The sequence below is a fragment of the Hibiscus syriacus genome, unplaced genomic scaffold (assembly GCF_006381635.1).
Source record: "Hibiscus syriacus cultivar Baekdansim isolate YM2019G1 unplaced genomic scaffold, ASM638163v2 tig00113716_pilon, whole genome shotgun sequence".
Lineage (NCBI taxonomy): Eukaryota > Viridiplantae > Streptophyta > Magnoliopsida > Malvales > Malvaceae > Hibiscus > Hibiscus syriacus.
In genome coordinates, this window is record NW_024063466.1 from 244,183 (window position 1) to 258,802 (window position 14,620).

The following is a 14,620-nucleotide window of genomic DNA, read 5'->3' on the forward strand; positions in this document are numbered from 1 at the left end:
TCTTTCTTCTTCTTCTACTTCTACATCTACATCAAACAACATGGACTAAAAAGCAACTCTCTTTTGGGTTCCTATCAATCACTCATCAACCAAACTCCCCTCATTTCCCACTGATTTTGAGGAAAAAGTTTCAGCCTTTTCAATGAGTTCGAAGGAAGGCGGTTATGGGTTCGTGAGAGGAGATCAGATTAATCTGAAGAGTTTGGATGAGCAGCTCGAGAAGCACCTCAACAGGGTTTGGACCAGTGACGGCACCAAGTGTAAGAAAGATGATGCTGATGCCGATGGTGATCGTGTTGCTGTTGATGATGGAAAGCTCAGGCTTGCTCGGACTAACTCCGACAAGCCTGCAGCTTTGGCCAAGAGGGAGAGGCTGGAGTGGGAGATTGACCCTTCCAAGCTCATCATCAAATCTGTCATTGCTCGCGGCAGCTTTGGTACTGTTCACCGTGGCATCTATGACGATCTGGATGTTGCTGGTCTGATTCTAAATGAATCCCTTTTCCTTATTATTTTTATCCTTGGATCCTTTTAAATGAATTGACTTAGACTGCTGCTTAGATGATCTAAATTTAACCAGATGTTTTTTTACAAAGGCTTTACTCTAGTTTTTTGGTGCAGTTTTGGATTCTCTTAATTGTTTCTTCAAGTCCCTTCATCTCATAGTTCATTAGCTTCAGTGTTGCTATGTTTCTATGGGTTATTCGTTTGGATGATCATCCATTTAGTCTATTTCTATGCATTCGACTGTTATGTAAGTCTTAGGGAGTCCGTGAACATGGGGTGGGGTTGAATTTCTTGGTTCCATCAACAACAACTTTCATGTGATCCTAGCTTGTAACTATTACATTATTTCATATCGGATAAACAAGGAACGGAAAGAATTATTCTGTTCTAATATGTTATTTGCTGGTTATGGTAATCACTCTAATGGAAGCCAACTTAAGATGTATTTCATGGATTGGATTTGATCTTATTACCAAGATGATTTGTTTCACTACAATGTGTTTTGGTGTTCAGTGAAACTGCTGGACTGGGGTGAGGAGGGACACAGGACGGAAGCTGAGATTACCGCACTAAGGGCAGCCTTTTCACAAGAAGTTGCTGTCTGGCATAAACTTGAGCATCCCAATGTTACAAAGGTTAATTTCTCTTTAAGAAGATCTGTTTTCCTTTTTCGTATTTTCCCCCTTCCCTTTTATTGGTGATGACATTTGCGGTTGGATCTTTTGTTAACAAGATCTATACATAAATGCTTGAAGATTTTCTTAAGCAACCATGACTAAAAGCTCACAAGTATTGCTGTTAATTTCCTCACAATATTAATGTATATAAAACTATGGGGTTGCTGTAATGTTATCAAAGGCATCACCTGTTTATGGCACCATATTGAAACTCTCCAAACACCTTCAGCTCCAAACAGGACGAACCCATGATTCGTTTGAGGATATTAACTTCCCAACAAAGTGAATATATATCTGAAGAGACACATGACTTGCAACTATACTATTTTAGCATTCACTTAACTTCTATGTAGTTTCTTATTCTTAAGAATTCTGGTTTATGCTTTCCAGTTTATAGGGGCAACAATGGGCTCATCGGGGCTACTGATACAATCCGAGAGGGGCCAAATCAGCTTGCCAAATAGTGTTTGTTGTGTTGTTGTGGAATATCTTCCCGGCGGTGCTCTCAAATCTTATCTTATAAAGAACAGGAGAAAGAAGTTAGCTTTCAAAGTGGTTGTTCAACTTGCTCTTGATCTTGCAAGAGGGTAATTTACTATACACATCTCCCATTTTATATTTTTAGTTTCTTTTCTTTATTGCGTATAGTTCTTTCACCTCTCGAGATCGAGCATATAGTATATGTCTTATATTTTTCTCGACCTTTAGACTTACAAGAGGGATCTATCTACCTATTATTTTGTAGGTTATGTTACCTTCATTCACAGAAGATTGTTCACAGAGATGTAAAGACGGAGAACATGTTATTAGACAAGACACGTACGGTCAAAATTGCTGATTTCGGAGTTGCTCGTGTGGAAGCTTCAAATCCTAATGACATGACTGGAGAGACTGGAACCCTTGGCTACATGGCTCCAGAGGTATGGATTCTATTGTTATTTTAGTTTTTACCATTTTTCATACCGATGGCAAGTTTTAACTTTGGAGTTATTTCATTAATGTATTGGTTCTGCATCTGACATTATTTTTCAGCTAACTAGACTGAAAGCGAAAGAAAAGAGTAAAAAAATGTGGTTTAATTGATTAGTTACTCATTCAGTGGGAGAGCTTTTCAGGTTCTCAATGGCAACCCATATAACAGGAAATGTGATGTGTACAGCTTTGGGATATGTTTGTGGGAGATTTATTGTTGTGACATGCCATATCCTGACCTTAGTTTCGCTGAAGTGACCTCCGCTGTGGTTCGTCAGGTATATTAACTTTGCTTTCTTTTCCTCCGTATAGTAGACCTGTTCCCTCCCCATTCTCATTGCTAATTTACAATTAACCGACACTTGCCAAGTTATGTTCATGTAGGATACATGGTTGAATCTTAATCTCACTAGCATTGTTGCTAATTATCCTTGCATTGAAACCACAGAATTTGAGACCGGATATACCAAGATGTTGCCCCAGCTCTCTTGCAAACGTAATGAAACAATGTTGGGACGCAAACCCCAACAAGCGACCTGAAATGGACGGGGTAGTTTCAATGTTGGAGGCAATAGACACGTCCAAAGGGGGAGGTATGATTCCTATCGATCAACAGCAGAGCTGCCTTTGCTTCCGGAGGTACCGAGGGCCTTAAAAGAACTACTCCTAATGCATATAGGAAAAAAAGACTGCAAGACTGTTGTTTAAAAAGTTAAACAAGTCTAGTTTGTATTATAACAGAAACAAAACAGACAATCCAAGCCAAGCCGAGAGGAACAAGTGGACTTAGAAGCTATGCCATATTCCACTTTGTTGAACGATTGTAAAGCTGTTTCCTTTGCTATTTTCTCATTTAATTTTTTCGAGGTTCCATCTCAATATGTTTATTTTTTATATTTGCCAGTCTGGGTGTGGACTGGCCTCTCCCTGTCTGTAAGAACACTCTTTATACAGTAGATTTGATAATTAAGCATTATTAAAGTTGATCTACATTAGAATTCAAGTTTAGTTGGTTTATACAACCACGTTGCCTGCACTCTCTTTCATAAGATTACTCGCTAGATGCTAAACTAATGATTAGTATAATCAAACTTGATTTTGCTTAGATTGTAAGGTTATAGTATAACAGTAACGGACAATACATGTTATAAAATGAAAAGATATTTTTTTTTACATTTTAACTTAATAAAAGTCATCCATGTAAAGGAATATATAAAAGTAAAAAGTCATTGGTTTTCAGGTCATATGATTGTCTGCAGCAGCCTGATATACAAGATGATTCAGGCCGTCTTGCATGGGAACAGCAGCATCTGTGGACTTGTCAGAGGGACTTCCATTGAATGATAACATGCTCATTGTCGATATTTCGGGTGATGCAAAGAGCACAGGGTTGAAACCGATGACTCTGATTACCTCACATTCAGTCATTTTCACCTTGAAAAAGGTTTTCACCAATGTGCGTAGTATCAAGTACAGATATCAGCTACATCATGCATACAAAGATATCTAGAAGTTATGGTTTGCTCATCATATCAAACTCGAGTGACCCGGATCAGCCAAAATTTAGACCAGTTTGCACCAAGGAACTCAAGTTGAAAACCTATGTATCAAATAAGTCATTTACCTTTGCCTCCAATGCTTAAACATCAGCTTTTAAAACTCTGTTGTCAACAGCTGCTTTGTTGTACTTTTCTATGGCTCATGGGGGGAGGGGGAGGGGGAGCAAGACAATGAGGGAAACACCAGCGACAAACAGAGGAACCGGGTTTGGTCAATTGAGCCTGCTTTCTCCATCTAGCACTCCTAGTATATTCTCGATTTGGTAGCATCCTAAACCCACCACAGGTATCAATCTGTGAGAATAGAACTCAACAAAGTACAAATTTTCAAGAAGCTATTTGGAAAATGTTTGAACGTCGAGTGCATCATAAAATATTCAGTTACCAACAAGCATTCATTGAGAATTGAGAACCTGTTGACAATGTTGAAGAAAAAGGATAAGCAATGGTTACCTTCTTGCACCTTTTGCGCCAGCAGGATCCATTTTCCCCATTGTTCAGTTTTCTCATACGGAAACTTCTTCCGGCATTTCTATCAGTGATCTCTTGTGCATCTTTCATCCATTGAGCAAGGAAGGAGATCCCACTGGTGCATAACAGTCTTTATTACCAGCACCTATGTTTAACAGTGTAACACGAATATTATGCACACTGCCGCAATGAAAACAGTAGGAAGAACAGCTGCACATAAGAAGCTTCAGTAATGTAGTGCAGATTTTAAAACCTTTAGAAGTAGCTTTGGATCCTGATTGTGGAGTATCGGACGCCTGTGATCCACTGTCGGCTCCAACAACTGAGTTTTGGGTATTACAAAGGATGCCTGTTTGATATGTATATATATAACGTACCAAGAGATATAGTTTAAAGAGTGAAAGGGAATTGGAGGTCCTTTTAACTAAAGATAAAACAAAATGAAAGATGGGTTTTATACATTAAATATTAGAGCTTAAATGTAAAAGATTGAAAACTAGAATTCAAGTCACCTTTCCTCATCGTCCAAACACACGTAAATGCTTATGATAAATACTTACGCTTGCCTTGGCTCTGGCGAACAACAGCACAGGCCAAGTAAAGCTTGTTCTTAAGAAAATCTTGGTCGTATTCATATATATCCGATACAGCAACCTTCAGACGGTGCATTTCGGTTAATATGTGAATAGATATTTTTTTATAAATTACAAAATTTCCACTTCTAAGTAACCGAGATAATGATAGAGATATAGTCATTAGCTCCTGCAAAAACTGAGCTACTGTCTCGAAAATCAAATCTTAAATACTATAAGTATATATTTACAAGTACAAAATGAAAACAATCCTTGATCACTGCTACCAGACAGGAACTGACTGTTCATGTGTAAATGCTTGACACCCTTGTCTAGATGAGCTTGTTTCATGAAACTTGTGAAGAATCTTGGTAAGTGAGCGAGCTTTCTTGCTTGCCTTAGCTGTGCCATCCATCGTAAGCAAGTACAGAGAGTTTATAACCGAAGGATCCTTGGCCAATACAGCGATGGCCTCGTCACCATCACTGTTACAGCAACATAGTAAGATGGAAGCACAATGCTCCTTCGCCGCTTGAGATGTTGAAGATTGAAAAATCCTTGTTATTAAAGGCAAAGATGAAGCCTGGAGAATCGCAGAACTCTCTGTCAAGGTCGCGAGAAGCGCTATTGAATCCGTGACGAGCTCGTGTTTGTCTGATGAAGCTAGGATATCCAGGAGCAATGGGATGGTTGCAGCATCGATAACCCTTTGACGGTTTCCGGGATATAAAATGAGTCCAAACAGAGCTACCACTGCGTTCTTTCTCCCACATGGCGTACCTTCCTTGATGAGATCCACAAGTGCTGGGATTGCCTCATCCGTTTCCCCAATCAGTTTCTTGTATCCTTTAACTGAAGAGAGGTAAAATATTGTTGCAGCAGCTATCTGCCTTGCTTCCAAACTCATCCCCCTCTTAAGAACTGCAAGAATGGACCTCAATCCCCCACTTTCAACCATCACTTTCTTCCCACTGGCATGCTTTGAAAGCTTCAACAAAGCTGCAACTGCATTCTCTTGTATGGACTTATTGAAAGAGTACAAAAGGTTCAAAAGAGGTGGATCGTTCCAGCTTCAATCAAGCAATATCTGTTATAAATGTTCCACTTTGCAAGCAAACGTATCTCGTAAGCAGCCTTGTTTTTCTGCTCACTGGGTCCAAAGATTAGCTTTCTCACTAGGAGTTTCGAACTCCATTGCCTCCGCGGCCGCAGGACTGCCGGGAACGATCGTCGTCGTTATGTCACGGTTTTTCTTTCCTGTTTTGGCGAGAGATACCCCATTATCAGCACAAAACTGATGGATTAGCTTGCGGAGAGTTGTGTTGGGGACCAACTCGGTGCTTGTTAGCTTCTCCCCTGTTTTGGGACAAATGGTATGCCCTGCTTTCAACCATTTTTGTATGGAAGACCGATCGTATGTCTGTCCCGTGGAGACAGTGACGGGATCGATCATTAGTTCCAGCGATATCGGACAGCGAAAATCTTCGGGGTTCAAGCAACTGAGAATCTCCATGTTGCATTGTACGTCTGTTTGGTCGGCATTTTGGCCATCCAATGTATCGAAAATCCTTCCCCGGCAGTAACACATGAACCCCAGCAAACTACTTAGAAATGCTGCTTCTCTTTCTTCACCTTCAACGCATTGTTCTTCCAAGAATCTAACTTCCTTGTTGCAATCGCTCCAGGCTCTGATCTCAAGATAATCAACAACGCATTTTAAGATTTGGAAGTCAGGCTCGATTCCCTTCTCGAACTGATCCAAAATGGAAAGAACTCGTCTCATGGCTCTTTCACCATGAGGATCGACCTCGATTTTCTCCTTCCGTGCCTGCTTCGCTACCAACTCCACCAATTCCTTCACTTCGTCACAAACATCAATCAAATCTAATGGCAAAACATCAAGCGCTGTGGCAACACTTCTAATTAGCACTCGAAATTGAGTGGCCACCATCTCCGACTTCATTAAAATCCATACCCTTCCTCCTTCTCGAGAGCAATCCTACAACAACAACTTAATTTTCTGGAAAGTAAGATGAAGCTCAGAGAAGCAAAGCACAGCCGATTCGGGAACAACTAAACCACGATCGTGAATCTCCTCGAAAAACACGAGGAGTATCCCAATTTGTCGAATCGTTTCCCGTGCATATCTTCTTTGAGTGGCAAAGGATTTTGACTGGTAATTACTGATATTTTGGGAGAGAATGATTAATGAGCGGAGAAGGGTCGCCGGAGAAACTGAACCGCAAGGATGAACAGCCGGAAACGAAAACATCCGGCGGTCAATTTGACCAGATTTCTTCTGTATCATCGAGTAGAATTAAAACGGTAGTGAAAAGAGAAACAGAGGATTCCTGTTTCTTTTTACGTGCATAAACAACTTAGTGAGGGGTTTCAGTTAATCCAATCCAAAATATAACGAGAAAATCTTGATGGACACGTGGCAGGTTATGAAGCATTAAATGACAGAGCCTGCTGCTACCGGGTTGACTGGGAGAAGACAGGTTGGGATCGATTTGGCGGCCACAAAGTTGAGACACGTGTCAGTTACACGTGGAGTCTTGAGGTTTGGCAAGTGATTCCTTCTACGAAAGATGTGGATTCACTTGGAAAATCGCAGGAACGAATGATTCGCAACAAGTCTAACTTGATCAACTTTAAATTATCTTAATATTAATATTATACTAAATAATTCATTCTATAGATTTAGTTATTACACATCAATTTAAAACTTATTGTTGCTTTATGGCATAGCATAATGCAGTTATTTAATTACTTTTTAATTCAATAAACTGACAATATCGTAAAAGTAATTAAATCTTTAATTATAAATATTAAATTATGTTAAATAAAAATAAAATATTAAGAATGAAAAATATTATTACACAAAAATATTGGGTTGGCCTTTGGATTCGTACGAAACAGAGACTCGGCTGGCTGCCCAACAACATTTTTGGTGGGCCATACTCGCCGACCAAGGACACTTGGGCCAATGAAAATAAGCCATGTTACCCAGGAAACCGGGTATGCCAGAATGTTTAAAGGTGACTTTCAACGCCATTTTTGGGTTGCTGCAGGTGGAAGAAAAGCTCGTTGATTAAATTCTTATTATTAGATCGAATTTAGTTTAATTTTTATATATAAAAAAACGTAAAATAGAAAATGTTAATATCTTTTAAAAAATAACATAAATAATTAAATATTACATCAAATTGTTAAGAAAGTGATTAACATACGATAAAGACATAACAATATTACTTAATGAGTTGTAAACAATCACGATAGTGTAAAACCATAATCATAATCATTTTCAGACAGCTTGAATTGCATGTTTAATATAATAGCAGCATGCTTATGTCGGCAGTTAAAGTTACGCACTGATTTTAGAAATAATCATCAAGGAAAAAACCAATATTTTGAAAGTTTTATATTCAACAGGCAAATATAGATAATGTTTGACCACATGATATGTTAGTTATCATTACGTGCAGCATATGGGCCAAAAGATCTTTCTCCAAGTTCGTAGGACAAAACAATGAAAATAATTAATAAAATATTTGGGCAGAAATAAAATTCAAAAGTGGGATGCCGTTATCCCATTCAGCAAAGGCATGAATGATAAATCAGATTCAGATACCAACTCCTACGTGCAAAGCAACTGCTGGGAAGATTTTTATATTAATTAAATACAAGTTATATTTATGGTCGGAAATTTTCAATTTTTATATTTCTATTAATAATTTAATTCTATCTCTTAATATATATATATATATATATATAATTTTCCTAAGGATTAAGTATAAAATAAGTGTCCAAACTATAACTATTTTAACGAATAGGTGTCTATAGTATTTTTCGACCCATCCAGGTATTTAACGTTACCCACTTAGATGCCCGGGTCGTCAACGACGTTAATTTCTTCGTTAAGTGACACGTGTCACAATATGATGATTTTGAAAAAAAAATTATATTAAAAATATTTTTTTATAAAAAAAATTTAATTTCTCTTAAATTATAAAATATCCCCCAAATCTCCAAATCCCACCCTTAATCGGTCACCGCCGCCCTTTCCTGCTACAACCACCATCGTCGATGTACTCCTTGTCGTCCTCCTAGCCATATGTCGTTGTATTTGATGTCGATTTGTTGTGGGAATCACAATTTTCAATCTAGGGTTCGAGAGGTATAAAACATCAATTCATCGTCGATCAGCCTGATTTCTTAGGGGTTTTGATCATCGGGGGAGGCGAGGTTAAAGTGGAGCTTCGTTGACGGGAAAGAGTGGTGGTCAGCGTGGGTTTAGGGATTGAAATGAATGTTTTTAAAGTTTTGGGTTTATTTCAAAATTTATGTGTTTTATTTTTAAAAAATATATGTTTTTTTTAAATTTTATACAAAAATTTAAAAATTATCAAATTGTGATATATGTCACTGGGAAAAATTAAAGTTGATGACCTGAACACCTAAATATGTAACGTTTGTAATATTAGATGTTTTGGCGGGCAAAAAAATCTGAATAAATATAGATTAGGCGGACTTTTCCTGATGTGAAGTATTTCGTGTATCCTTGATAATGACACAACCTAAAGCTGATTAAGAAACCCAGGTGATTTGATTTAAACCATCCGATATAAAAGTGAACCAACCGCCTCCTGCATCTCACAGCCTTTTCTTCTCTTTGGCTTAACCCTTTGAGAGACTATTAAATTAAGAAACCTTTGCTCTTAATTATTATTATTATTGTCAATTAGATTTTTGAATTAAAATTCGCTGAGGGATGGGACCTGAGTAAGGAGTAAACGTGTCAGAACTGAGAACCATTAATCCTTTTAAATTGTTTTCATATTATAACTTTAGTGATCGTTTTCATATTATATGGATTAAAATGCTCATTCTTATATTAGAGAGACTGAAATGAATTCTTAGCTAGATATAATAAATGGACTAAAATGTTTCTTTTAATAGCGGAGGGACTAGAATAAACTTTTAAGTATGGTACAAGGACTTCTAATTCACTTGAACTCCACTTGTTCTGGTATTTCAATTATATACTAGTAACATTCGACTGTTTCCTCAAAATAGCATCAAGTTTCACTGTAGAATAGATCCATTAATATACCTGGAAACGATTTGATTCAAATATATGAACACAACCTTTGAGCAATCAAAGAGAAGACAATCCTTTAGTTTGATCCTATGAACTCTCTTCCCTTCCCTCCCATAGCATAATTACAAAACTCGCTCTTGTGTGCTAATAACTTTTATTATGTTCCAAAAGAAACAACAAAAGCAAAAAAAAATTCGTTATAAAGACGCAGCTAATGACGGCGGGTGGATGATACGGAAATTACAACCAAGCCGGATTCTTCAAAGGAGTAACAACAGCCTTCACCTGCAAATAGTTATGAAGACTGTATATCCCTTTCTCCCTTCCAATGCCACTCATCTTGTACCCTCCAAAAGGAATTGCAGCATCGAACACGTCAAAGTAATTAACCCAAACTGTCCCCACCCTCAACGCCCGTGTCAACGTGTTCTCCGTCTCTATGTTCTTCGTGAAAACTCCTGCTGCTAGACCGTATCGGCTTGTGTTTTCCCTTCAAATCACTTCATCAATGTCCCTGGTACAAATGAAACATGATTCAGTATGAACTCAGGTTATTCCATCTATCTACAACCGAGGTCGATCGATACTTGCTTGAACTTAAGGATAGATTGCACTGGACCGAAGATTTCATCCTGTCCTATCAGCATATCATCCTGGTCGATAAGAATGCAGGGATGGCGTTTGGCAACATGTTAGTAACTAATTACAAAGGTAATTATAGCAGAGAGGAATGATGGTTACTACTACCGTAACATTTGAGAAAACAGTTGGCTGGATGAAGCATCCTTTATTTCCCAATCTGTCACCTCCACATTCAAGGGTTGCCTTACTTTCCTTTCCTGCTCTTATATACCTTAGAACTTTCTCGAACTGCTCTGTGTCAATCTGAGATTTTTGCAAGATGATCAGCTCAGGTGCTTCATGTAGTTTGTTCAGAAAATCGAGAGCGAGAGGGGGTTCGGTGTATTACCTGAGGACCTTGCTCGACACCCTTCTTGAAGGGGTCGCCGACGACACGTCTCAGTGCACGTGCCTTTGCTTTCTCTAGGAACTCCTCATATACACATTCATGAACATAAGTGCGAGACCCAGCGCAGCAACATTGCCCCTGAAGAAAGAAGCATTAAATAAGTCTGCTAAGGTATGTATGTAAAACATCCTGCATTGCATATCAAAGGAACTCATCAAAGAAACCTGATTAAAGAACAAAGCAAAATGAGCAAGCTCCACAGCTTTATCAACATCAGCATCTTCGCATACAATGAAAGGTGATTTCCCTCCGAGCTCTAACGTCACTGGCTTAAGATTGCTTCTTGCAGCCAATTCAAGCACAACCTTACCAGTCTCAGTTGATCCTGTGAATGCAACCTGCAAACAAAGTTTTAACAAAGAACATACAGAATGCAGCATCATAGTTTTATGGAGTGTCGACTCATCAACCCATGGAACTCGATATCAACAAGGAGAACATTAAACTCTAAATTCAGGCCAGCTATTTTCTAACTCTCAATCCAGTTACCATTCAGCCATTGCCCAACGAAGCTTGTTGTTTCGACATCATTGCATTCTGTATGTGTAACTTTTTTGGTACTAACCATTAGGCATAACTTAACACAATTAAGGCGTGCATTTTACAGGAAAAAATAGGCATATTTAACAAGGACCAGGCTGACCAAACAAGAGTTGACTGATTTTAACTGCAGGCTGACATCATTTATGTACCGCAGCCATTTATGTTCCTCTATGAATTCAAGCGTTTATTTCAAGAGTATAGACTGTTATATTATCATGTACTTATGAAACAATATAGAAGACGGGGGTTTCGGAGACTAAAATTTTGATACCTTGTCTACATCCATGTGGCTGGCAAGAGGAGCACCGGCTGTTGGACCATAGCCAGAAACTACATTCAGAACACCCGGAGGAAGACCAGCCTGTCATAAACAATTCAAGGAAGATTTCAAGATGGTGTCGTTGCTGATCAAAATGTTGTCATAAACAACATCTCAAAATATATTCAACATCCTTTATATGTAATAGAGAAGCCATTGCATGAGACAAAAGGTTTTCTTCGTCTTGGACGTGTATGTTCATTTGCACATCCATTGCTTTGAGTGGAAAGTACAGAAATAGACATCTTTCCATGAAAGCTAAGACAAGTTTAATACCAGCAAGAAACTATGGGGCGTTCAGACATTTTGGTTTGATGCCTGATTCTAACAAAAATCCAATAATACTGATCATCATTATGCTTACCTCATGGAACAGTTTAGCCACATAGAGAGCAGTCAAAGGAGTTTGCTCGGCAGTCTTTAATACTATGGTATTGCCACATGCCAATGCAGGCCCAACCTTCCAAGCAAACATGATAAGGGGAAAGTTCCATGGAATGATCTGTCCCGCAACACCTATTGGCTCATGCAATGTCTGAACATGATGAGGTCCATCAGCCGGAACCGTTAGCCCATGGATCTTATCCGCCCAACCGGCATAGTAGTGAAAAAGGCGAACTAGCAATGGCAATTCAGATTTAGCAGACTGCTCATGAGGCTTTCCATTATTCCATGTCTCCAAAGCAGCGAGCTCCTCACTATGTTTCTCTACCAAATCGGCAAACCGCAATAGTATCCGTGACCGATCCTGAAACAAAAGCATTAACAGATGTGAAATCTTTTCATATCGTAAACCCAATCCTGAATCAAAATCCTTACGTAAGGAGTCATTTTCGGCCACGGTCCCTCATCAAATGCCTTTCGAGCAGCGGCAACTGCTCGGTTAATATCTTCGGCGTCACCTTCAGCAACATGTGCAATCACTTCTCCAGTACGAGGGTCATAGGTAGGGAATGTTTTCCCTGTTCGATCAATGTCATCAAATAACATCAGCTTCATTGCAGAAACACAAATTAAAAGCTGAAAACTCTTTCCATACCGGATGCAGCATCTACAAATTTCCCATCAATTAAATGTTGAGTGTAAGATATTTGAACCGGTGGAACAACCAGATCTTCCAGAGCAGCAGCATTGCTAAACCTCCTCACACTTGCTCTCCTGCCACTGCTTTTCCCTGAAAAAAGAGGAAAAGTTTATTGCTTTACATACAAATTTCTGAGAAGAAAACTGGGAAATTAAATGAAAAACAGTGAGTCACTAACTGTTCCAACTCGGTCAGGAAGACGAGAAAAGTGAAGCTTGTGACAAGGCTTATGGTCCCTTACTCAATTTTTCTCGGGTGATTGCATTTAATACTGGCTTTTCCTCTCCTTAAGTTACTTTAAATATCAGGACAAAAAACTAAACTTCAGCTAGATTGTAAGAACAGAATGCACAAGACAAGCACAATGCTTGAACCTTTCCCCACAACAACACACAAGGCTAAAACAAAAATAGACCAAAACAACCAAAATTTTCTTTTACATTGTTAAATTTCTCATCAACCAAACAGAAAGTATACTATTAAATAAAAATCCAAGATACTTTAGAAGCATATCTAAGTTCACAAAAAAAAAAAAAACTTTCAAGCAATAAAGAAAAACAAAATTTGAGCCAACAAAGAAACAAAAGGGTGAAAGAGATGAGTGAGAACCTAGAGTTGAAAGCAGATAAGTAGAGACAGTGAAGATAATCTCTAAACTCTTCTTTCACTTGTTTATGCTCAGACAAACATACTTTAGTAAGAAACTGAAAAAAAGATGGGCAAAGAAGATAAAACACCTATGTCGTCCAATTGAAAACAGAGATTATTTATTTATATGTCCACCAACTTGCATGTGAAAGTATCCACAATTATAGATCCTTTTCCAAAAAATCAAGGTATGGACGTGTTGACGATGCAGGGTTTTTTTTTTTTTTTCTTTCCATTTTCTTTATTAATTAAGTTGACGTTGATTGATGAACCATTGCAATGAAAGAAGGGTAAGTTCAAGCAGAGTGATGGGTTTTTCCAAAGGATAAATATAAGATATTCTTTAGTTTATTTTTTGGGGGTTCATACTTAAAACTTCTTTTTCAAAAAAGGATAATAAATTAACTATTTATTAAAAAAAACATATTCAAACTTACTTGTATATGTTAAAAGTAAATTAAATAATTTTTTAATTCATAAAAATTCATCTTTGATTTTTATAATATTTGATATGATTGGTGGTATAAGATGAGTGATGTAGGGGGAGTGGGGGTCCATGGTTGGTGTTCAAATGATTAAAATCCAATATATTTAGTTTTGAAGTTCCATAAAGTGCATACGAATGTATAATTCACATGCTTTAAGGTTTCATAGAGAATTAGTTCAGTTCAGCGGATTATAATTGGTTTAAATTCACATACTTTTGATTTATTTTTTAGTTTCCATGGAGGTAATCATAGACAATATAATTCTTACCAATAATTTTTTTATATTCAATTTACTTTATTATTTTTAACATCATTCAATTTTTATCCCTTAAATTAATGGTATTATGGGTAAATATATCTTGAAGACCATATGGAATTAAGGGGCAATACGAAAACCAACACAAAACTTAACTCACCCCATAACCATAATCTGCTTCACTTGCTATTTTAGGTGCAGGTTTTCTTTGAAATGGTTTCACGGGTGATTGAAAAAGTATCATCATAGCTAAAAGAACAATTATAACTCACTCTACGAATGAAATAGGTGGTTTGTACTAGTAAGCAATACAAACCGATATAAGCCAACAAAGCCAGATACCCATTTTTTAGCTGAGCACCAAACACAGTGCAAGTCAACAAAAGTCTC

At 37.8% G+C, this 14,620-nt stretch overlaps 4 protein-coding genes and 1 pseudogene across 5 annotated transcripts; 1 reads left to right on the forward strand and 4 right to left on the reverse strand.

Annotated features, from left to right (window-relative positions):
* The first annotated feature begins 51 nt into the window (after nt 1-51).
* LOC120186541 (serine/threonine-protein kinase STY13-like) lies at nt 52-3,144 on the forward strand. Its single transcript, XM_039190437.1, has 6 exons — nt 52-479; nt 1,021-1,142; nt 1,575-1,771; nt 1,930-2,104; nt 2,300-2,434; nt 2,605-3,144. Exons 1-6 carry the CDS (start codon nt 143-145, stop codon nt 2,809-2,811), a joined length of 1,173 nt encoding a protein of 390 aa, XP_039046368.1. The 5' UTR covers nt 52-142; the 3' UTR covers nt 2,812-3,144.
* Nucleotides 3,145-3,392: 248 nt separating this feature from the next.
* On the reverse strand, nt 3,393-4,855 carry LOC120186570. Its single transcript, XM_039190462.1, has 5 exons — nt 4,747-4,855; nt 4,403-4,535; nt 4,169-4,301; nt 3,845-4,009; nt 3,393-3,590 (listed from the first exon to the last, which is right to left on the reverse strand). The coding sequence occupies exons 1-5, from the start codon at nt 4,853-4,855 to the stop codon at nt 3,393-3,395; spliced, it is 738 nt and encodes a 245-aa protein (XP_039046393.1).
* A 111-nt stretch (nt 4,856-4,966) lies between these two features.
* LOC120186540 lies at nt 4,967-7,154 on the reverse strand (annotated as a pseudogene).
* A 3,185-nt stretch (nt 7,155-10,339) lies between these two features.
* Nucleotides 10,340-12,532, reverse strand: LOC120186543 (benzaldehyde dehydrogenase, mitochondrial-like). Of its 2 annotated transcripts, XM_039190438.1 has the most exons (7): nt 12,119-12,532; nt 11,707-11,796; nt 11,057-11,230; nt 10,833-10,970; nt 10,610-10,747; nt 10,454-10,515; nt 10,340-10,376 (listed from the first exon to the last, which is right to left on the reverse strand). In XM_039190438.1, exons 1-7 carry the CDS (start codon nt 12,515-12,517, stop codon nt 10,355-10,357), a joined length of 1,023 nt encoding a protein of 340 aa, XP_039046369.1. In that variant the 5' UTR covers nt 12,518-12,532; the 3' UTR covers nt 10,340-10,354. The 2 variants fall into 2 exon arrangements, with proteins under 2 accessions (XP_039046369.1, XP_039046370.1); XM_039190439.1 differs by lacking the exon at nt 10,340-10,376 and having other exon boundaries at nt 10,390-10,515; nt 10,610-10,732.
* On the reverse strand, nt 12,517-14,474 carry LOC120186571 (benzaldehyde dehydrogenase, mitochondrial-like). Its single transcript, XM_039190463.1, has 4 exons — nt 14,391-14,474; nt 13,448-13,499; nt 12,794-12,928; nt 12,517-12,716 (listed from the first exon to the last, which is right to left on the reverse strand). Exons 1-4 carry the CDS (start codon nt 14,472-14,474, stop codon nt 12,517-12,519), a joined length of 471 nt encoding a protein of 156 aa, XP_039046394.1.
* Between the last annotated feature and the right edge of the window lie 146 nt (nt 14,475-14,620).